This window comes from Anguilla anguilla, chromosome 12, assembly GCF_013347855.1.
Source record: "Anguilla anguilla isolate fAngAng1 chromosome 12, fAngAng1.pri, whole genome shotgun sequence".
NCBI classification, from domain to species: domain Eukaryota; kingdom Metazoa; phylum Chordata; class Actinopteri; order Anguilliformes; family Anguillidae; genus Anguilla; species Anguilla anguilla.
This window is the reverse complement of record NC_049212.1, coordinates 34,613,237-34,637,977: the sequence shown is the minus strand read 5'-3', so window position 1 is coordinate 34,637,977 and position 24,741 is coordinate 34,613,237. Positions and strand designations below refer to the sequence as shown.

General features: G+C 42.6%; 1 protein-coding gene across 2 annotated transcripts in view; it reads left to right on the top strand.

Annotated features, from left to right (window-relative positions):
• LOC118208883 (glutamate receptor ionotropic, kainate 1-like) overlaps window positions 1–24,741 on the top strand; it is a 53,508-nt gene that overhangs the window by 2,489 nt on the left and 26,278 nt on the right. For both annotated transcript variants that reach the window (XM_035383841.1, XM_035383842.1), the window contains exons 2-3: window positions 19,914–20,081; window positions 20,728–20,985. In XM_035383841.1, the coding sequence (XP_035239732.1) occupies window positions 19,914–20,081; window positions 20,728–20,985 (426 nt within the window). The remainder of the gene's footprint in view (window positions 1–19,913; window positions 20,082–20,727; window positions 20,986–24,741) is intronic.

Genomic DNA, 24,741 nt, shown 5'->3' with positions numbered 1-24,741 from the left:
CTTGCATGGATCTCAATGGCCATTTCTGTTGGGGACAAAATTCATCTGTCAGAGAAAAACTGAAGCTGTCAGTGGTGTGTTATCTAGAAATGGCTCATTTACTGAGAGCAGAGTATCCAAATTTCTTGAACATTTTTAAAAATTTCTTTCCTTCCGTGTAATGGCTCTCCCGGTCTGGTGGCACTTGGTAATCTGTTTTTTTTGTGTGCTGTTAATCTGTCTGAAATGTCCCTCTCTGTCCAAAGGCCACCGTATCTTTGTCATTGTCCTCATAATCCCAGCGCGAACCGGTAAACCCTTCCGTATGGCCCCGGATTCAATTAACATCAGATGCCGCGCGCAAGGGCAAGGCCGCCTCCGATTATCGTCTCCTTCACATCCCGGGTGGTAATAATGGTTAATCTGCTCCCCCGAGCACTTAGAACAAACCCTCAGTAATCTTCTTTATGCCCGAAAGGCTGGCTCTGACTTTCACTTTGTCCCCACTCCGCCAACCAACCCCCCCGCTCCCCCCACACCCCACCGCCTGGTTCCTAGACCGAAGGTGGCGGTCAGGGCCTCAGCTTCATTTTTCCATCGGATGGGTCGCTTTCCTGTCGATGGTTTCAGAAGTGTTTCTGTCAATTTCCTTCCTCCAATCTGACGTTCCCGTTCAGAGGATCCTGTTCTACACAGAAACTAAGTTTGTTACCGTGTGTTTCTCTCGAGTCCCCTAAGTCCACACCCCTCCTGGATCCTTACCCATAATTCAGTTAGGCATAGTTATTTATTCAGTGCCACCTTATTTTTTTATAGCGATTTGCTCTTTTCACATCCTTACTGGGACAGTTCTTAAACGGATATGAGTGTCAAGTCGATCAGGATTGCGACAGCTTGATTGACTGATTGCCTTGAGGAGGTTCCTGATGAAGCTGCAGCCCTCCTGTGGACCGGCTGATTGGCCCGTCCCCGCCATCGAACCTTTGCCCGCCTCTCCCATGCCCTTGCGGAGCGGGTACCACTTGACCCGATGACATCGGCGCTCCTGTGGAGCGGAGCCTGTGGTCAGGCCCGAGTGTCGAAAGGCAGCGAGGTTTATTGATCGCTCTCTCGTCTCTCATCGCTCAAATCTGCGGAGGGAAGAAGTTGTTGACCCTGCAGTGGAGTAACCAGGACAGCCAGTCCCCCAGCGGTTTCCCCATCACACAGAGAGCCCTCAGTCCCGACACATCAAATGGGCCGGCGGCTGGATTTAGACCCCCTTGTCCATTCACCCCCCTGGCGGAGGTCCGGGAAAGAGTGTGGTTTAGGGCGTGGGGGGCGGTTTGGGGAGGGGGCGGGGGGATGTAAGGGGGATCATAAGGGTGTTGAGAATTGGATCAGTGGGCATTTGTGAAGAGGGCCCACAATCCTGTCATTGTAGGCCTCTGGCGGTAAGCACTGCCCGCACATGATAATTAGCGCTGTGATTTGCAGTCCTCTTGGGGGGGGGGGGGGCTGGGAATTCTCACCAGCAGGGAGGGAATTAGCCCTCGACGCCGAGTTTGCCACACAGGGCGCAGGCGCTCGATGTTCCTCCGCATGTTTATTTTGGCTGGAAAAGGAAATTAGACTCGTGAAATTACTGCACTAACTGCACATCCGCAGAGCTGCTGAACAAGTGCCTTCGGTTAGGGGAGCTCCCGTTGCACACAGTCAGACACAACAGTAGGGGCTAGCGACAACACTCGGAAATACGGTACTACACCACGGTCCCAAGTGAAACAGCACACCGCAAGGTCTTTCTGATGGAGAAGTGAGTCCGTCACTCATGATATTGTCTAGCTTATGCTGGAGCTTGCACACTCTCAGAAAAAAAGGTACCATTCAGTACCTAGAAAGGTGCAATCGCTTGTCACTGTGGCAGTACCCCTTGAAGGTACATAACTGTACCTTTACCAGAAAAAAATGTACAATTGCTTGTCACTACTACCTTTAGAGGTACAGTTTTGTACTTGTACAGAATTTGTACCCTTGTGTACCTTTATTTCTGAGAGTGTGGGGTGGTCCAGATCGCTCAGCCTGAACGTACAGAAAAATAAAATGAGTAAAAAGCAAAATGGAGCCTGGCTTCCCTTCGATATTTCCGTCGGCGTGAATCACGGATTTGAGCCGAACCGATGTGCGCGAGTTTGGCGTAACCCAGTTTTCCTCTGCTCACTTGTTCTAAAAATAATTTCGCTGCGATGGCTGTGAAATGAACAGGTGATTAGCGCGCAAACAGCTGTAGAACGGGCTCGCAGTTTTTCAGCGCTTCGTGAGATGAGCAGTGTGTTGGTGCCTGCGTGGAGCCGATTAATGACGGCGTTGCAGACAAAAGAGCGGGAAAGCGACACGTTTTACTCCTGATGCGAAAGGCGTTCATCTTACACACGCACTGCATTCATAGTAAGACTGCATTTTCTCTCTCTCTCTCTCTCTCTGTCCCACTCTTTCTCTCCTTCACTATCTCTCTCTGTGCAATCTATCTCTCTGTACAGTCTCTTTCTCAATTCAATTAAAATTTCAATTCAATATGCATTTTTGGCATGACATGCATACAGCAAATATTGCCAAAGCATTTTATATATATATATATAATTCAAAAGGGAGGAGAAAAAAAAAACTATTGAAAGTGTTTAGTTAATGGATATTATAACATGTACATGTTGAACTGGTAACACATAACATTTATGTGTACAGTGGTGCTTTTGCTGCTGCTCTTTCTCTCTCTCCCTCTGTCTTTCCATCTCTCTCTCTCTGTGCAGCCACTCTGGCTGGCCTTTAAACTCTCTCCAAAGAAGCAAGGACCTTTTCTCTCCCCTCACTCTTTCACTTGTGTAGCCCTACTCTACCCAGCCCAGACTGGCGGTCCGCAGCACCCGCATGCTAACAGGCTGTGGAGTCACAGCGTCAGATTCAGCCACGCAGAGCCTGGTCTTCCACGCTGGTATTTAATGTGTGTGGCCCTATACGGAACCTGCAGTCCAGGCGCCGCGTTAGCTTAGCTTGCACGAAAACCTCTGAATCATTCGCCTCCCGCAGCGCGGCGCCGCTCGGAGCCTGTGAGTGACCGCTGCTCATATTCTATGCAAATTGGAAACTGTGGCAATCCAAACGTCATTAATATTAAGGGCCGGGGAAGTGCTGTTCGCACCTGAGGTCCCTGGAGTTTGCCGTTTGGAGTGTTTCCCGATTTTTAATAGCTCCCTCAGCTACAGAGGATGCAGATTCCCCCCCCCCCCCCCCCGCTCAGAATCAGTGAATTATTTATTTATTTTGAAATTTTTAATACATCTTTTTTTTTTTACATTTACACCCCCCCTTTCCCTGCCCCCTGTACTCCCAGCAGACCAGGGGAGCTGTAGGTGAAGCATGTACTCCCCTCCAGTCCAGTCACCTGAGAGCCAGTGACTGTTCTACACACGTGCAGTCCACACAGTGCTACAGGAGAGAACATCTATCTGAGGACAGGGTATAACCTTCACTGAAAACATGTGGTAGTCTACGGCCACCCAGCGTGTCACCGGAAGGATGGATGGGTTTAATTTGGCTGCAGGAGCTCGAGCCAAAACCAATCTGACTCCAGGCAAGATAAGGCCAGTTGTGTCCCTTGTTGTGGTCATATTTACCGGGTGACACAGCTGAGGTTGAGGCTCGATCCTTCATCTGTAGGACCCAGCCTACTGTTGCAATGAAAGCTTTTACTAAAGAACCACTCGGAAGCCCAGTTGATTATTATTATTTTTTTTTTTGGATGCTAGGTGTGGATGTTTTCATTTAATTTTGACAGCGTGGACTGAAACCTATTTAAGAGCAAATTAGCCAAGTAGTACAAAAATGAAATTAAGCGAGCTGCTTATTGGGGCACCTTGACGTGCGTTGACATTTTTACCCTTCTTTTGAAGGTTTAAGACATCAGTCATGATGTCACCCGCTAATATAGGTGATGCCAATTAGATGCTATCAATCATGAGTGTAACGTGACGTCGCCGCGGGCAACTCTGAAATAATTTAATAGCAGTGATTTTCCCCGTGAGGAAAAAACTGTACTTTTGGCATCACATCTCCATGCTGGATTACAGTTAATTTTGAATTCCTTTCAAGTGTACAGTGCATTCAGTGTGCCGTGCTAATTTCTGTATGGAAAGGGAATGTGCTTTCCTTGATTTCTTTGCGTACAGATGGTAAAAAAAACCCAAAATAGGTCCTCAGAGTCCACACTAATTTGGAAAAAACTGCAGATGTAATTCTGCCAAAAATGTCAGGAGTGAAAGTCACTGGGAATCGCACTGTAATTATTTTGGCGGGAACATCCACGATCGACAGAGTGAGTACTGTAGAAAATGAAGTTTAAATGGTCAAGAGTATAACCGACAAAAGGAGTGCAAATGTAGCTTTTAAACGAGGACAGCGTGTATGTGTGTGTGTGTGAACTGACATTTGTCCTCTTTCCTCTGTGAAATCCGGTTGTTAGAGGCATTACGTGCGTAGATGAGTAATTACAGCACATTAGTTTGTATGTTCCTGTGCATCACTCGCACTGTACTCCTTTAAAACGCACTTTAGAAGTCGTCGTTATTCCTCTCTGTACTGTCAGTTAAGCCTATTTATATGCACCGTGTCACAGTATGAATCTGACCGCTTCTGGGGATGCGGAATTCTGTGAAGCAAATGCACAGCTCTCCAAGACCATCAGTCCTGCTAACGCTGTCAGCAGTCAATAAAATGGTGTTCCAAGTGAAAGAAAAAGAAACCTTATTTGTTCAAAGTATGTACTTTGATATTTCTGTTTCTACATGTGAATGGGGAAGGATGGCTTTGAACTGGGAGTGTAGTTCCCTATCTGCCACCTAGAATAATCACCTATACTGGTGATGAATGGCATGAAGAGGATTAGACAAAGCTGCAATACCAGTGTTAATAATGCTGTTTTTTAATGTTAGTTTACCTTGGCTGTAAAAATGTATGTTCTGGTTCTGACTGAGTACTGTTCTGAGTACTTCTATACTTTTACAAAGAACATCGGTGTTATTCGATGCCAGTGTGGAGCATAAAATGGAGCTGATGAATAACTGTGTTGTAAAACAATAGAGCAGGAAAGTGATACTGTATTTATTTATAAAGTGAAAGGCATTCATCTCCCTCTCCCCCCTTGTAGTTTAACACATCGCCTTTGTGTTAAAATGTGTCACATCCATGTTGTGGTTGTTTTCCTCTTCGTTGACTGGCTTCACATGTTTGGGTGCTTTATGTTCAGGGCAGCAGAACAGGTGTACAGAACTGCTTTACATGACCTCTGCTTTATACTGTGTGGCTACATGGCCCCTTGGCCCTTGTGAGATCGAGTGCCTCTAATTACCAAAAAAAAAAAAAAGAAATTCTATATTCAAAGGCTGAAGCTCATTCTGGTGAAGAAAAACAATTGAACTGTGTGCAGAACTTCAGCAGACACAAAAGCAGATGCTGAAAAAGGACCAAGAAATATGGGGTGGTTTTGTTACACAATGGTGATTGTGGCAGTTAATCACAAGTGAAGTACAAGTTCACAATTGTGGTCATTTTAAGGGCTGCTCCTTGATCAAAGCCAGTTGACGTGCCAATGAATTAACTTGATAAAGTGCGTCTTCTCTGTATTGTTACCGGAGCGTAGTTTGGGTGGCCTTTATTTGCTGTCAGTCTATGATTATCTTTTCTCCTGTCAGCTACATTACTTTAAAAGACAGTTTTAAAAAAAGACGAGATGAGAGATGGTCTATGCGTTGCCTGCCAAGTAATCGGTCAAATTCAACCTAATTACGAGTCTTGTTCTTGAAGGGCAGCTTCATTTAAAACTGAATGTAGCCAGTCTTATTGGAAGGCAAAGAACTTGCTGTACACTAGAAATTATACATTTTCTCCAGGATGTTCAATTCTGATATTAATGTGAGAAGTTCCCCTCTCTTTAATATGATTGCAAAGAATCCCCCCCCCCCCCCCTCAATATAAAGGCCCGTATTATCTTTCAAAAACAGCTAAAGCCGACAGTCCTGATTAATTTAGGCCATTTACTAGTGAAATTATTTTGTGTTTCAGTATTTGTTAAAATAATAGTTTGAAAGGAAGTTTTCTCATTTCATTACTGTTGGCCTCTGATCCCCCAGAATGCACTGTGGTAATGGATACTTCCCTTGTTCTTGTTAGCACATGGGTAGCGAACTGTTAAAATGGATGCACCTTTAAATTCTAATTCTGCACGGTTACTAGCTTAGCTTACAAACTGCCTCAGGACTTAGTTAAGCTCCAGAAGCCATGCATTTAATGCATTGTTTTTATGCATTAAACTGATAAAGAACCGATTTTAAAGAGTGAGAAACAAAAACACAATTTGAAAGTGTAATTTGTAGAAAAGAAGATATGGGGAGCAGTTGAGGACCCGTGAAAGGATTTCAGATTTGCTTACTTGTACGTAATTACGGAAACAAGGCTTTCAGTATTAAAAAAAACTTCATAAAAACTTTATCTTCTGAAGGAAAGGGTAGAAACAACTTTTTTAAAAGATCTTTTGTTGAGAACTTTTTACAGATATCTCCCAGAAGTTTAACACGAATTAAACAAGAATTTACGAAAAGCAAATGCTGCATTTTTCCCCCAAACCTTTTTTTTTTATTGATGTCAGTAATTTCCCAACTCATAGTGTCAGAAACTGTGAGTTAGGAAACTATGAGTTGGGAAGAACCAATAATTACATTACATTACATTACATTTATTTGGCAGACGCTTTTATCCAAAGCGATGTACAATAAGTACGTCGGTACAATCAGTATCACTTGCATATATCTGCTGCTCAAAGTTAATGACAAAAAGCTTTGCAGATAGAGTTTAGGGAAAGATCTGGTTTTAAGGATTTTATTAAACACTGCACTGTTATTAAACCCTACATTGTGGAGATAAACCCTTTATTGTTTCACAGTTCAGTGGCGGCTCTGGCTGTTATTTATTGAAGAAGTCTCTCAGTTTGTCTTCCACACAATTAGATTATGGTAAAATCATTAAGACACTTACAGCGGATCATGACGGGCTTTTTCCCAGGGTGTCATCCTCCATGCTGTGTAATTGCCTCTTGCTCTGGGTCCTCCACGTTATTTACTGTCATTCTGCCACGTCCTTTCAACTTCAATCCTCCGGGGAACTCAGACTCAAACTCAAACCGAATTTAAACGAGGACGTGGCAACCTGTTTCTCTTTTCTCACCGGAATACATTCAGTGTAACGGTTGTGGCAATCCGTCGCGTTGATAGGTTGTATGACATCATTCTCTGTCTGTGGATATTGGTCTGTGTCACTTTGACTGATCAGAGTCAAAGACAGGGGCATCAATGAACCACTTGACAACTGGACCTTTTAAAACAGGGGTGTCAAACTCCAGTCCTGGGGGGCCACAGTGTCTGCAGGTATTTGTGATTTCCTTACAGTCAGCAGCCAGTTGAGGCCTTGAGAACAAGGTGTGTGGACTCTTCAATGACTGAAACGAATCACTCATGCTGGGACACGCCCAAAACCAGCACACACTGCAGCCCTTCTGGACTGAAGTTTTATACGAAACCCGAATTAGCTGCTGAATTTGGGATAACTCCCTCACTAAAATTCCCATGTTTTCGGACATGGTTTAACCGAAAACATGTTCCCCAGATAGGGGTGGGTTGGATCTGGGGGGGGAGTGCCCTGTCAGCAGCACCAGGTTTGTTTTAGTGTGGCTCCAGCGTGGGTACTGATAGCGCATGTTTAGGCTCCAGCGTGGGTACTGATAGCGCATGTTTAGGCCTGCCTCGTGTGGAAGCCCTGCTCCGATGGCTCTCTGGCTCCAGCGGCTCTTTGATTTCACATTTGCACAGTCCTGCCTTCGTGGCACCTTTTCATTACACAGATAATTTGTTGATGCAACGCTTCAGTGACCTGAAGGGAGGAGAGGCGTTCCTCCACTCATGCAAATAGATGGCAGCATTGTGTGGACTGCCCCTCTCTCGCACACCTTTTCTCTCTCTCTGTCTCTCTCACACACCTTTTCTCTCTTTCTCTCGCTCTCACTCTCTCACACACACCTTTTCTCTTTCTCACACACATACCTTTTCTCACTCTCTCACTCCTTTTCTCTCTCTCACTCTCTCACACCTTTTCTCTCTCTCTCACACTCACACACACCTTTTCTCTATCTCTCTCAAATTCAAAGATTAGATCTCTGTCACCTCTCTCTCTCACACACATACACACTCATGCACAAGCACATATACTCTCTAAAAATGACCTGTTTACGTTTTTTGTACAGTACATGTGTTTCTCATCCCTTTTATAGAACAACATAACTTGTTCCAGGACAAAATGAACAGAGACAAGCTTAACTATTCCAGTCTGATTTGCGAGAAGTTCACAGGATGGACAGTATGTACTAATTCACATGATTAGGCTTGAACGTTGCATAAAAAGACTGAGGATCCCACATGAATGCAAAAATTACAGCGCTGAAAATAAACTGAAGCTGTTGACGCGAAGAGTGTCGGATGAACATTAACGTTCAGATGAAATTAGCTGTGATAAATGCTGTAGGCTGAGTTTTGCGAGGCAGTGTATTTCAGTTTTCCATCGGTTAAACCTCACACGTCTGGTACGGCAAAACATCACCACCGATACTTAATCTTCAGAACGGCTCCGCAGAAAGCCTATAAACTTTAGAACTGGAGCATATAATTATTTTAAATGAGAAATTGATTAAATCGACATCTTAGCATGTATATTGCGCAGGGCAATAGCCTTTCCATGCGACAATGAAAAAACCATCGATTGAAATCTGCCACGTTGCTCTAAGATCGGGCTCGAGAGTTACCCCGTTTCTGCAGATCCATCCAACAGACTGGAATAACCCAAGAAACTGGGGCCCCCTTCGCAGGACAGAGTCTTACAGTTAATACCCCCTATTTGAGTCTGAAGGTCTGGTTGTAGTTTGTTTTTTTTCCTGTTGTAGGCCCTCAAGCTAGATTTGTGAAGGAATTAATCCGTCTATGTCCGTTGCCTGGAGAAGTCATAATTTACCCCGCTCGATTTACAAGATCGGTGGAGTGTATTAGAATGTGGACGTGGTGAATGAATGTGATCAATCTCTCATCACTGTGCCTGTTAACAAATCACACACCCATTGTAACCTGGGGTTGTGGATCATACAGTGAATTTATAGTGCATTTAAACACTTCACACCCAGTCCATCTCCAACATCATCTCGCTGTTTACATTCATCATGAATGAATTTCTCATCATTGAGCTGGAGTGAGTGTTTCAATGCACAAAATAATCTCTCAGCATGGAGGAAAAACCAAAAAAAAAAACTGCTTTGTGCTACAATATACACACTTGTATGAGAAAGTATATTTGCTATTTGCTATTTGGAAATTTCTGTTTATTCAAGTTAGGCTTATGTTGTCATTTCTAGAAAGAGTTGGATATCTCCTGACTTTGAAATGACTGCAACTGAAGTTGAGCTAACAGAGTTATCAGGGCAGCTTCACATGTCCTCTTTTGACATCTTCTCACGTCATTCCACTGCTGTGGTTATTTTTCTCCTCGTTCCGCTGTTTGGGAATTCAAACACTCCGCTGCCGACTGCTGTTAATCTGGAAGCTGGAGGGGCCGTAATCTCTATTAGCATTTCTTGTCTCCCTTCCATCAAATTTTGCGATGAGCGACTTCTTGCCACCCAATCTACGAATCTGTCCCGTCGTGTGTATTTGCAGATTTTTTCTCGAAGCATGGCCAAACGCTGCTAGAGGACACGGAGCCTGTGGAAAACCTCTCTCTCGCATGGCTGCAGATTTTGTTTGATTTCTCAGCTCTGTCAGTGCTTTGTACTGTGTGTTCAGAACTGCTGTTCATCCTGGTTCGCACTCGTGTGAAGTAGGCAGTCGGACACCTGGCGAAACGTACAAATTTGCATCAACCCTTTGATGAGAAGGTTTTTTGGAATGTTTTTTTTCTGTCGCTTTCAGTTACCGGTAATGATTGTTGCATCAGCATTAGAATGTTCAGTGAAAGAACATTCTAATCACATATTTGTGATCTTAAAGGGGTGAACACACTGCATTGGAGGATTGTGAGGGGTCAGATGCTTTTCATAGCCTTGAAATAGATGTCGGCACCCGCACAGGTTTTATGGTGTAAGCCAAAATAAATAGCTTATCTATGAAAGATAAATGGCAGCCCACACTGTTTTAAAACCCTAAACATAAAATTAATATGTCACCTGTGAGAATGTAAATCCTCCTCCACGCTTTGCTGTTATCACAGAAATACAGCAATCCCCACAACGTGACCTTCCAAAGTGAAAGAAAGCGCTGTCGACGAGCTTGGTATGTGCCCAGGTGCAGTGATGGATTGTGGGTGTCTCTGAAAAGCGGCTCTTTTGAACCTCTAGGACCCTGCTGTAGTCGAGGCCCTCACTAGACTGTTTGTCCATATCAGCGCAGAGCAATCCTGCTAGTGCGTGGAACGTATCGGTTAGCAGCAGCCTGGGTGAACAGCTGTGAGTAACTTTATCAAGGGCCCGGATCACGACTGCCAAACAATCCCCATCTCGCGTCTCTCCGATGACGGATGGTTCCGGGTTATGTGTTTTTGCTCGTATATAAATCCCTGTGTGCTGTCGTTAAGGAGTTGTGGTGGCAGGAAGTTGCGGGGGGGGGGGGGGGGGAGGTGAATGGATCCAGGGGGGGAGTGGGTGGCAGAGAGGCTGTGCGCATGTTTTGGGGCGCTGTCCGTTCAGGACCTCAGTCACTTCTGCTACCCAGGAGTGCTGCTGCAGGACCACGGACAGCGCCGGCCCCACTCACAGGCAGGGCTATGTAAAGCCCTGTTCCTTTGTCCTCGGGAAAGACACCTTTCTGACAGCCAACCTATCGCAAGCGCCTGATTGGCAAACCTATCAGGCACTGTTTGTGTTTCTTTTTTTTGGAAGCTGTGTCTTTTTGTTGGTCTTTGGGGAACAGTCGTTTCTGATGTTTTTTTGTCCTTCGACTGGTTAAAGGGTTAAATAAGAGGCTGAAAGCCCTCTGTGTCCGTATTTTCCTGTCTGTCTTGTTCATTTGCCGCCTGCCATGGTGCCCACCACAGCACTGCTCTACAGCGCTATAGTAACGTACACTAGGTGATGGGCAGGGAGAGCATGCCGTAAAGAAGCCACACAGAACACAGCACCTGGGTGTGGATGCAGGTACTGCGTCCCACAAGTATGCACATCACACGCGGTCCTACACATAAAATATTGATAACGATTATTATGCATCCAACCTCTACATTAATAGAAAAAGAAAAGCTGAGGCCATCATTATGTAAATTGTGGTGTCTTTCAGAGTTATAAGATTACGCTATTCTTATACAGCTTGACATTTCCTAAGAGGTGCACTGACACCAGTCATTTAATTTGCATTTTTTTCATCCAGAGTTGAAAGAAACAGATTGCACATGACACCGCCGGCTAGAGAGAGAAAGAGCGAGGGAGGGGGGAGAAGCGGGGCGTGGAGTCTTTGAACAAGCCGGAAGAATCGGCTTGACGACCTTAGAGAAGGCGTGGCCGATCCACACCAGCTGCAAAAAAAATCCTGTGGGACACAGGAAGTAAACTTTCAGGGCCACAGTCTTGCTCGGTCACCTTCCCGACTGGCTTGTTCTCCGCCGTGGTGAGCAATTCTACTTATTTAAGCTTCAAATTGCAGTGCCAAAAAATAATATTAATGGTGTTTCATTGTCCGGTCACAGCCACGGGCTCCAAGAATATTTTAATAAGCTCATAGAAAGCAATTAAGGCATTAGGAGAGTGGCTGGGAGGTAAATCCCCCCCCACTCTGCTCCCCTCCCCCCAAAGTCCCTGCAGACGTGGGCAAGAATGCATTAAAATTTATTTTCATTAAAAAAATACCCCAGAGCTATACCCTAAATGTATCAAAATGAACTATAAAATACTAGTTCAGAAAAAAGGCATATTGAATTAAAATGCAATATTTTGTATTTACAAAATACCAAAGTGCATTTCTTGAAAAGTATTATGTTTAGTTGTAAAAGGCATGAACTACATTTATTCTTTTCATGTAATTTTTTTCTAGATAACCTCCAGTTGCTTTTCTGCACAAGTATTTGTCTGTTAGATAGCATGACAAAGGCCTGAAGTACAGCAGTTGCTTCCCTTATGTCGTGCCCAGTTTTGTAAAGCATGCAGTGGTCTGCCAGCACTAATTTCTTAACTGCAGTGAAGCAAGGATCTGTGTCTTGGAAGAGAAATAATATTGATCATGGCAGAGATTCCGATGACCATGGCAGCCCTACATAATTGTTAGAGGGATTCAAAGTTGGTTGGCCAAGATAATCTTTGTTACTAGGGGGTTTGGGCAAACTAGACTCTGATTATCCGTGATCACAAGTCACAAACGTATCTCATTTCATTTCATTTGGTTAAACATCTGTTGATACCAGCACATGCATTTACAAGCAAAAGTGTGTTTTAATGATTATTTGCTTAAAATAATATTAAATAAATAATAAAGGACACATGGGTGTAGTTAGAGTATTTTGAAAATTCAGGAATATGTCTGATCAGGTATCATGTTATAAATAACAATCAAGATTTTTCCCAGCCCATAAAGGACAAATGACAAAATTAGGGGTGGGGCACTTTACGATTTTCTCTAAACGATTACAAACTGATTTGTCCTTTACTCAAATACTCTATTTGTTTTTTTGTGCCTACAGGCCTATTTTACTGCAGCAGACCCACTTAAAGGCATAGCAGTGGGTTTTCTCTGGCTTAGGCTAGCCCGTGTGACAGCGCTATTTGATAAGATAAATGCTTGTTTCGAACCAGTACCAGGCACGGATCTAGCCTCTTTACTTACAGCCCTAAGTGTGGTTACAATCCAGGGGGTTCGGGGGACGACGCATAGGCTATGCACGCTTTGACTGTGTATGTACTCAAATGTATTCTAAAGATATGGTTTAAATGCATGTAATTGAAATACTGACCATTACTTACTATTCAGAAAAAAGGTATGAAAAATTGCCTAAAAATGTACAACGCTTGTCATTATGGTGGTACATAATACTGTACCCCTAGCCATAGGTTTAATAACTCATTTGTACCTTTTACCTTTATTGTGCTTGTAAAGGGTACTTATTAGTAACCAAATAGAATATTCCAGGATGCATTTGGGAAATTTGTTCTTTAAATAACAAAAATAAATGTACCTTTTCTGAGAGTGCTGCTGACTACACGTGTTCACTATTGTGATGCTGCTGTAACTTGCCTGGGCTCCCTATAAGTCTAGTCCTATACTGAGTCCTCCAAAAGTTCCTTTTTCTATAGTCTTTTAGGTCAACAGTAAGTTTGAACTGACCTTTCCCAATAGTTGGTCAGATTGCTTCCATGTCATCATTCATATTGATGTTCTTTATTTTGAGTTCATTATTATTTAGAGTCCCTCCTCGTTTTTTTGGTTCTTGGGTTTTTGTATGTTTGCCTTCAGGTTGTTCTTGTGCTGCTCTGATTGGTCTTTTGTAGTGCTGTATCTAAAAACGAATAAATATTAATATTCTGACTGACGAAAAGAACCTGCACCATGGCAGTTCCCATATGATCCCTTTATGAAATCAAACCAGTATTCATTGCCTTGTCAAATCATATTCTACTGTTTCAAATATGTCTGAAAATAGGGCTTTTCCTGCTCTTTAAGACCCTAATTTAACTATTTCAGGGGTGAAAAACAGTGTATGCCATGTTTCAAACAGTTACTGTGGTTTAATTTTCAAAGTGCCCTTTTTTACACAACTTCACTTTTCCTTTGGACCCCAGTAAAAAGTCTTCACAAAAGCTATTATGTGCAGCCTAAAAATGTTGCTCTTTACTGTCCACAACGTCAGATCAAATGACAGATTTGGCTAGTTTAATTATGTTATGATTGAAAGCAGAACTTTGCGTGGCATTCATGAACATATCAGTCCTATTTGTACACCCCCGCACCTGTGATTCTTATGATGTAACCAGCTCAACTTCCCCGATCAGTTCTGGGGCTGCTGGTGATTAAAAAAATAATAATAATACAAATTAAAAAAAAAAAACATTAGATTAGTGTCCTCCAAAGACTAGAGTCATCGATTCCAGCTGTAGGGGTTAGCACATAGTCTGCAACTGCAAGGAGAGTTGTGGGGATTCTGGGAAATGTGGTGCCAGCACTTAGTGGTGAAATTCCCTTAGTGGTGCCCACTTAAGTGTGAAAATATTTGCAATTAAAAAAAAAAAAACTACAAAGTACTTTTTAAAACCAATATTTAAAAATTTGTCTAATTGGTAAAGTGCTATGCTAATGAAAAATTTGCAAGCAGCTTTTGTCCCAAGTACATCTGCGGTATCTTTTAAGCCATCTGAGCTGTAAAGCCCTTTGCCATCCTTCTGAAAGTTGTGGCAGAAAGGAAATCTGTTTGACAGTGACTACATACATGTGCCAAATGCCTTTTTTCCTCTTTAGTTTAATGAGAGAAAGAAACAGTTAGTGAGAAGAAAGAGAGAAAGTGAGAGATGGATAGGTAGAGATAGAGAGGGTGAGAGAGAGAGAGTGAGAGAGGGAGAGAACATCTCTTGGCCTTTTTTTGCTGCCATCTGTACCAGTAAATGGGACATAGCCAGCATTGGGCATTACCTCTTATTTTTTTTAAATTTTGCACCATACTGAGTATCGAAGAACAGCAAATGTCATTGGTCACCATGATAAGGGGGTGAGGGTCAGGTCATCACTGCTTGTTTTGTTAGCTGATGAGGGTGTCCAGTTTTGTCTTATCGCCAAGAGCTATTACTGTTTCTAACAGCTGCCCCTGTAATGTCTGCTGATCAAAGTGAATGGTTTCCCCTCTGTCGCTTCGAATGTGACCACGGAGAAAATACAGAGGTTGTAAAACATTTATGAAGTGTATCGTTTATTTTTTCTCCCAAGGCTAATGTTGGTCTGTAATGCAAAAAGCCACATTACCCAACATGCCAAGGTCCTGGGATGGTAGATTTTTTTTCTTTCCTTCGGCATCCATCTCAAAGGTGCACTGGAATTATGACATCACCAGTGACATTCTCCTTCTTAAAAATCCAGATCTTAAACTCAACGGCCAATGCGGACGGTGCAGCACAGATCTTCTGACACGTTGCATATTTCTCTGAGTGATCTGGACCAATCAAAAGGGAGGGTCAGACCAATCCCCAAATGGCTTGCTCTTGCGTGCCTGATATGAAAAAAATGCATACCAAACTCGAGGCCAAGCTCTCACAGGAAAACTTTGGGATCGGGTTAGCATTTGTCTGTACTAGTGACAACAGGAGCTAGAGTAATTTCGCAAACCACTGAGGTTGAAAATGCATTTCTGTGGAAGGTGCAATTATTGTTCGGTTATTGATATATGATATTCCTTTGTCATTCTTTGGCTGCAGGCTGGGCAGATAGTCAAACACGTTCTGGAGATTAGGCATTTTATGATTGCGAAATTTGCTGGCGGGATAGATGTTTGCCTTCAGTGACACAGCTCAAATATTTATTTTGGTCCTGAATATTTATTGCTTGGGTTTAGGTTTGTTGCAGTGCTGCTGTGGGGTCAATCACCTTTGGTTTTTTTGTATATTCCACATGCACATTTGAGAGTTCTGTCAGCAGAATTCTAGCATTCTAGTATTTTGCTTATTAATCCTTCAAATTATCCAACCTTCAAGCATTTTCCCCTTTATATCGTTTCCCGTTATTGTTCTGTTGTGGGAAACATAGCTCTATAGACATAGCTCTCCTGACAGAGTGATTACATTCCCCGTGCGATGTAAATAATGCAGCGTTATTTCTTTTTGAAAGCGTTCTTACGCTGTGTTGTCATGTTGGAGATTTTTCCGTTGATGGCTTGTTCAGTTTGCAGTCCACCGCACTGGTGGGGTTTTTACAGTTAATTTAATCAGGCCAGTGGCTGTCAGTGCTCCTGCTGATAATCTTCAGCTAAAATCATAAAATGTTTTGACAGTGCTGTGTATAGAACAAAGCTTGCTGGCCCTGTAAAACTGTGTGTGTTTGTGTCACCAGGCTTATACAGTTTATTACAAGAATAAATATTTAGATGAGATGTTACTGAACTTTAAAAAAAAGTTTTCAGTTAAAAATAACCTTGCCTTTGTATAAACAATTATCTTTTACTAGGCAGTATTTCCAATGTGTGGTAATTACAGGCACATCAAATTAAAATATGGGCTGTGAATGTCTATCAAATGAAACCAGGAACAATAACAACAAAAAACTGTGGCATTATTAAAAATAATAAGCAGTAAAACATTCTGTACAGTCCTGCTAATGGACTTCCAGCAACATTTCAATAATGTGAAAAACACAAACCTTTGCAAAACAATATTAAACATGGATTATTAAACATTGTGGACTGTAAAACGCCTCTTGTAGAAGAGACTCAATTATCAGTGAGTTTACAGTCTGAATATTTTTTACAGCAACTTTATCTTGAACCAGTGCAGTCATGTTGAAAATAAGAAGTTTTGTCCTTCACTCTACGGTAGTTGTGGTACTATATACTGATTCTGTGGCTATGTCTGCATGTATGTTAGTTTCATTAAGGCTGTGAAATCAACAAATTATATCACTGTACTCAAAGACGTGTGTTCTTTTGACAGTGTTTTTGGATTTAAATTTTTTATTTTTTTAGGCCATTCATAATCACACTAGAGGTCCACAATAACAGATTCTGATACTGCTCAAATTCACATGGAAAATCCCGATAAAAAAAATACTCTGGAACCAACTCTGACTTCACACAGAACGTGACAATATATAAAAAAATGAAGAAGGAGGAGGGGGGGGGGGGGGGAAAGGCAATCTGAAACCGAGTTGTACCCCAAAAACCACAACACGGAAAGCTAATTCGTTGCCGTGGCGAGGGTCTCTTATGTCTCCTCTCTCTCCCACCCTGGAGAATTTCATTTTCCATCCCGGAGTATTAAAGAATTTAAGAGGCTTCGGCAGCTGCTCTCTGGGGCCTGGTGGCGGTAATTAGGAACGGCGCTTAAAAGCCTGCCTGTGACCGACCCGGGCGTCCAGACAAGGCCCCTCTCAGTCTCGGGCCGGGGGGCGGTGCGGCGCGACCGAAGAGAAAAAAAGGTCATTCACTCCCGCCCGCGCGCCCCCCCGGGGGGGAGCCCCTTTTTTCTCGCGGTCCTCAATTCCGTTCTCCTTCAAAATCAATCACAATTTCACGAGCGGTTCCACAGTGATTGTTTTGCGCGGACGGCGCGGCCGCCTACGGCCGCTCCGCCAGCCCCGTCGTTCTCCCGGCTCGCGATTCGCGAACGGGCGATCGATTTCGTCCTCCGGCCGCGGCTAATTTAGTACCCAGTTAATCTGTGACCGTTGTAATTATAACACTTGTGATTATGTAATTGATATAAATGAATAGCAGCACTTTGCAGCTACGTATGCTGACCGTGTTGTGGGATGGAGGGATTTCAGCACAATGCAGTGTGGCCACTAAAGTACATTAGTTAGGTTTTTGAAGGCTTTTTCATTTTATCTGGATCACATTAATAATTAAAACGGTGACAATTACATGTACTTTTACGTTATCATCTGATATTATTGCGTGTCAGAGAAAAATATTACCAGGTGTTGAAATCAGGATTTAGAATACGGCATTGCGTCTGTGCATTGTCTGGACAACTTTGCATATAACCAGAAGAAGAAGAAGAAGAAGAAAAAGCAGCCTTTCCCAGTGGCAGTGCCCTTAAGGGCATCTATATTGGATTAAAAATTGGCTGCGGTCAGAATTTCTGTCAACTCCCCTCTCCCTCCCCTGATCCACCTGACGCCTGGTCACACAGCAAGCCAAGATACAGTCACTCTTAAGAAGTGTCACTAAGCAAAAGTTCGAAAACTCCCCCACCCCACCCCCTCTGATTTTTGCCATGCTAAAATCGAAGAACTTCCATCCCCTCAAATGAACTTTAATTATTAATTAATTTAACTTTAATGAGCTAATTTTCCCCAGACTGCTGCTGTACAAACTCATCAGAGTTTGTTTAGCTTCATATCCTCAGATGTTCCCTTTTTTAAAAAGTTTACTGATGAGTTCACGGGGGGAAGCGTGTTATTTTGATCTGTGTATGTGTGTTCTCGGTCCTGCAGCACAGGTGGGACTCAAAAGGTTTCTAAATTTGTTTTGTAAATCCAGAAAATGAGCAGAGAGACCCAGACGTTTCAGCCCACCTCCAACCCGAGTGATTTTGTTTCTCTCCGTTTTTTTTGGGAATATAATTAATCAATAATGCAATAAGTGAAGCTTAGTTTGCCAAGTGTTTTGGTTCTGTTTGGTTCTTTTTTTTTGCCTTTGTTTTTTGTTTGTTGCGACTCATGCAGTAGCCTACGATAGCTGGACAGTGCTGAGGGATGCTGCATTCTACGGTTTTGTCATGTGACTCGCTTCTAATGCGCCCGCGTTTCTGAATGTGCAGTTCAGGGAGAGGGGCTAAAATAAGAGAGAAATCCGACCGTCCTCTGTCGTAAATTTTTTACCCGCACCGGTGCTGTGCGGTAAATCCACACGGGACGCGCGCGCCTCAGATAAGACATCCTCCTGTCTGGTTTGATCTGAGTTAAGCACGGAAAAAAAGGGGGAGACATTAAAGGAAATGGAAGTGACTGAAATATGAAGGAGCATGATTGCGCGTCAAATTGGATTTAGAGAGAATTGGTTTATTCTCCCAGGACAGTTTTTGAAAGTGACTGATGATAACAGAGGATCTCTTTCATAGTTAGTTTAGCTCCAGGCAGATGGTACTTTCTATTCTATTTGTTCACTCCATTGACTGACTGACACAGCAAGGGGGGGAAAAAACTCACGCTCTCATTATACAGTTGAAACAGGGCCTACACCACATACTGTTTCAGTAGTCTAGTCTGTATCCTTTTAAGTCTTCCCCATTTAATTCCCTGTCCTGGAGATTATCTGCAGAGCAGCCTGTTTGTTTAGAGGACGTCTGTGTTCTTCTTAAGGTCATACTGTATTGTATCATTTTAAACTTTATGCCAACAGCGATGAAGCCTTTGATTTCCAATAATGGCACTATTCCCTGCTTAGGGATGCTGGTGGTCACCTGGTACTTTATCTAATATGTGGTGTGCTCTAACTGTAAAGTTCAACCAATTGCACTTTCACCTTTGGCCACTAGGTTTTGAGCAATAAAGATTCAAGTTAAGACCCGATTTAGGTTTTTCAGAAAACCATCACGATTCTGTAAAATGGTTGAAGAACAGTTCTTTAGAAGCTGCTATAATTGTCATAAGAAATAATAGTTATTTATTGCAAAATGTACATTCATGTGCTGAAATGCTCATGGGAAAATCATTTATATTTATGTTATGTTATTTATAAATTATATGTTATGCACTCAATGTATATATGTTTCAAAATGATTGCCAATATTTTCATGAGCACTAAAATTGTATATTTTCTTCAATTGAAGTCTTTATTTGAATAATATGTCTTGGGGACCGTAAGTCCTGTTATTATTTTACTGCTGTTGACCCATACTAGTCTGTATTTGACTGTACCGTCTTCTTCAGACAAGTAAGCCTTGCACAGCATCATAAAATATTTATTTTAATGTTTCAGTGTTTTATGTTTTATGAGCTCTGTATTAAAACCATTACATTAACCACTATGAATGAAATTACAAAGGTTTGCAGTGGATAGATAATATACTGGATGATGTTTTTTCAAATCATCTTTCTGACCTCACCCCATTCTCTCTCTCTCTCTCTCTCTCTCTCTCTTTCTCTCTTTCTCTCCTGCTCTCCCCCCCCCCCCATTCTCTCTTTGTCTCTCTGCAGGGGGCATTTTTGAGACCCTTGAGAATGAGCCTATAAGTCTAGAAGAACTAGCCTTCAAATTTGCTGTAACCAATATAAACCGAAATCGAACCCTGATGCCAAACACCACATTGACCTATGATATCCAGAGGATAAACCTGTTTGATAGTTTCGAGGCCTCCAGAAGAGGTAAGGTTTCCTTATTACCCTGTGAAATATATTTACTCTCTGCGATGCAGAACGGGTCGTACTGCAGAACTGGGCTCTTTATTAAATGAAAACAGTAATAATAATGAAGTAATAAAAAACCGAGATGGGTAAATTATTTAACCTGTGAAACATTTTGCACGGTTCGCTTATAATTCTGGAACATTATTGAAAAAGATATTATCAATCAGCAAGTAAATTACTGAAGAATTTTCATTTGATTTGGATTATTGAGCCGGGTGTGAAAAGTGAATGGAAACAGCCATTTGATCAAAGAAGATTATATCTCTGTGAGCTGCCAGGAGCCTGCAGGAATACCTATCCTTTTTCTCCTTATTCTTCCTCCCCCCCTCTCTTTCTCATTCCTCTATATTTTCTTTCTCATCACACCATTCATATTTCTCTCTCCTTTTCTGTCGCTCATTCCTCTGTAATTTTTCTCTCCCCGTTTCCTCTTTCTCTTATTTATTTCTTTCCCCGTTCCTCTCATCTTTCTCTCCCTCCTCAATCCATCCTTCTGTTTTTTGTCCCCTGTTCCTCTTTGGTTCCCCCCCCATCTGTTCTCTCTCACTCTCTTTCTTTCTCTCCCCGTTCCCCCCACCCACTCCTCCTTCCTCTCCGTGCCCAGCCTGCGACCAGCTGGCGTTGGGCGTGGCGGCGGTCTTTGGCCCCTCCCACAGCTCCTCGGTCAGCGCGGTGCAGTCCATCTGCAACGCCCTGGAGGTGCCGCACATCCAGACGCGCTGGAAGCACCCCTCCGTGGACAACAAGGACACCTTCTACGTCAACCTGTACCCCGAGTACGCCTCCATCAGCCGGGCCATCCTGGACATCGTGCAGTTCTACAAGTGGAAGGCCGTCACCGTGGTCTACGAGGACAGCACGGGTGGGTGGCCTCGTCCGAGGAGGAGGAGGAACATTCCGGAAAAAGTACATGCAGTGTCATACTCCGTTTAACAGCGTAGCATCACATCGCAGTGTCGTCTCGTGGTAATGTTCAGCTCGGGGGGAGTGTGGCAAGTCGAGCGAAAACCGCATTAAGATCCGTTGCATCAGACGGTGTCATTCCTGCAGGGTGTCGAACTCTAGACTTGCGTCTGGAAATGGGCTCTCCCTCACGCGGTTTATCCTCCGCTCTCTGACACACAACACTCTGCAGTGCCTCTCATTGCATTACTCTTGTCTGACTGTAATGAAGGCAGCCGCGGTTCTTTGTAGCGTCACATTTTCGCCGGTGGCGGGACGCGGGGCGTTTTGTTGGTATCCCACAGTTCTCTTTGCGGACCGGCCGCTGGGCTGATGCCTCTCTCTGCAGCTGTCAGACGGGAGCCAGTTTTACTGCGCCCCTCACTCACAGCGCTCCCCCCCCCCCACCCCCCGAAGCTTTGCAGAACAGCGGGTTGAGCTCATCTCCTCCCTGCCCTGGGCTGTCCTGTCCAGCCCAATCAGCAAAGACCAAGCAGACCTCCTGGCAAAGCTCACTTTAATCACACTCGCTTGTTTCAGTGCGATGCGTTTTACATTTAACACCCAGGAATGCCAATAATCAGCACAAATGGCCTGAAGTTTGCTGCTAAGTGTCCTCAGGCGAGCACTCTGCTTTGACAGTTTAAAGATGAACGGTGTATTGTTGAGGTTAACAGTTTTTTTTTTTCTTTCGGGTTATGTTTCAAACTACAAAAGTTCTGTATTCGTTTCAAACTACAGAAAGTGCTGTCTTTGTAAGCAAAAACAATCACACAGGGAAAGTCAGATTAAAAAAAAAAGATCCATCACCGTTTGTGTAATTCCAGTCTTGTCTTTCCAACACATAGATAGATCACATATGAAAGGCCTTCAAGCATCTTGGCCCTTATAAAATTTTGTCCTTCGAATGGTTCTGTTTTGAATCTGAAGTGGTTAGTGTGCACTGGATCTTGTTTTCATGCAGAGAAATTCATTTCAAAATGATATATTTGAAGAAAAGCCTAAATAAAATGTACTGGTCTTTGGAATTGACTAAGAAAAAAAAAAAAAAAAACGCATTCATCATGACAAACTGGGGAAAACGCATTAAAAAATCTGAAGAAATAATGCCAGAATAAACAAAGATGAAACTGTACTGCAATATAAACCATTCCTCTGAAAATAAATACACTGAGTGCTGCAGAAGCAGACTTTGACTGGCATGCACCGAAGCCTCCCATGCATTACAGCAGCTTCAGATGACTAGTCAGATGCGCTCTCAGATTTAATGACAGCCTTTCCTAAATCACTGCTCTTTCAGGGCACTGATCAAGCTGAAACTAATGATTTCTCTCCGATACTAAAAATTTGTCTGCAACAGCAGAATCACAGCAACAACAAAAAAAAAACAGTGTAGTGTAGGGTAGGCATTACCAGAAGAGCCTGTGACTACTTTGGAATATAGAAAAGGCAATGCCTTAAAAAGGAAGACTCTAAAATCACTTATGGGATGCAGAGTAATTGGTTTTTTTTAACGAGTTTTAAATTTTTACACTGTTTACACTGTTAAATTGTCCTCACTGAATTATAGGTAGCATCAGCCGTTTACCGGTAATAAAATGTTAGCGACTGTAAGCACTCATGACTCCTGAGCTGTCTACGTTTTCAATCGATTATCATGAAATTCATATGAGGTGGGGGGGGGGGGGGGTTGTGCATCGAGTGCCTTTATGGGCAGACTGGCTGGTAGACCAGGTGAGAGGCAGGAGATGGGATCCTCTCATTCCCCCCAACCCCCCGCATTTCATAGATTTTAATGTTTAATTAGGATATGAATCTGTACATTAGTACGATGCGTTTTAGTGTGTGGAGTTGGTATGATAGTGGTAGAGACAGGCCAGTTGTTCTTTTCTATTTATTGACAGGGCACTAGTATCCAAAGCAGTCTTTCAGTATTTCTGACTATGCAAGCTCGTGGAGCTGGACTTTACATGCATACACACATACATTCAAATATACATACATGCATGCATGCATACATACATACATGCATTCATGACATGACGGGCTTGGAACTTTCTGTTACTGTTAGTAAGATAAATTCATATAAATAGGGTCACACAAGTGTACAGAAGGATGTTGAAATTTTGAGGATGTACATAACTCCATATTTCTGCTCCTCAGAGATAGTATAATGTTTCCTTCTGCGCAATAATTAATGACTCTGGATGTGAATCCATGTGTATGAATCCTAAATACAGAAGCTAATTGAGCAATAATTGAGTAATTGGTTGACAGTCTCTAGGGACGTGCATGAGAGACATGACAAGTACACCTCCAAGCACAATTTACTTCCGTTGCATAATTATGAGCTATTCATCAAAACCAGGCAAGTGACAAAACTTAACATGCACTTCCGGTTATTAATGATTAGCTGATGGTTTTTATTTCACATTTTCATAAATCAAGGACATACAGTATTCTTTCTTTGTGTGTACATCTTACTGTCAGGAAGACATAGGGAGGGTACGTAATTCACTTCTGAAAATAAGTAGCAGATTTACTTATTTTCAGAAACCAGAAATATCTGGTTTTCTATGTTGCAGTATTACGCTCATAATATTATGGCATTGTCTTGTCTCATGATATTCCATCATGGGGACAACTGCATTTGCGAACGTCTCATGTTATATAGTAATTTAGTTCCTTAATAGGTATTATTACCTTTTAGGTCAGGTTAGTGCCATGGATTAAACTTCCACTAGTTTACATGGTGAGCCAGTGGACATTATCGTGATAACAGCAATAATGAAGTTATCACCCCTGAACGTCAGAGTTATCATTGTCTTCAATTCAGCCTGTTTTGTAAAATACACCATAAGTATTGGGTATACTATAGAGGGAAGAGTGCCCCCTACTGGTTATCTAACCTCACTTCCAGGAGCACCTATGTTTCAAGAAGAGGCCAGCCATGCATAGCATCTGAGATCTTACAGAACTCTATACAACCTCAGTAAAACATTGAGTGATGCTTAACTACTAATTATGGTTTATTTTTTGCATTGGCTGAACATACTCAATAGTCACCATGACTGGTTACTTGGCTTTGATGGAATTAAGGCTATGAAATTACTTAAATATAAATTGCTTATACAGTTCTAATTTTAATTAGATGTGTGTAATCCTTGAACTCTGTGAGTAACTTGGAAATGACATGGCAGTTATACAGTGTCAATCAAAATTCAGACATCAACAAACTGAAGAAAAAAGTTGCACCTGCATCCATTTGCAAAGTAAAAATTGATGACAAAGGTTGATTGAAGCCAGGCGGTTTGAAGTCATATTAAGAGATTACACTGAATTTGTCCACCCGTGACTGCAGACTGCGTCTGCATTTTTGTTAACCCTTGTAGAAAGAAACGACACAGACCAATAATTCAGTGATTCTGGATGGCCGAATTAACTGCTTGGGAAGCTTTAAACCTTTGAACAAAGTGCAGGGTCACCTCCATTCTAATCTCGTATTCTCTCTCAGGTTGCGCTGAGTTTTCCCCTCCATGTGAAGGCAGTGGAGGACGGTCTTTAAATAACTCACAGGGGCTAAATCCTTAATCTGGACCACACAGCTTATTGCATCCCTGTAATTTCCAGGAAGAGAAATTTAAACTCTTGATGGGAACAAAGCAAGGTAGTGAAC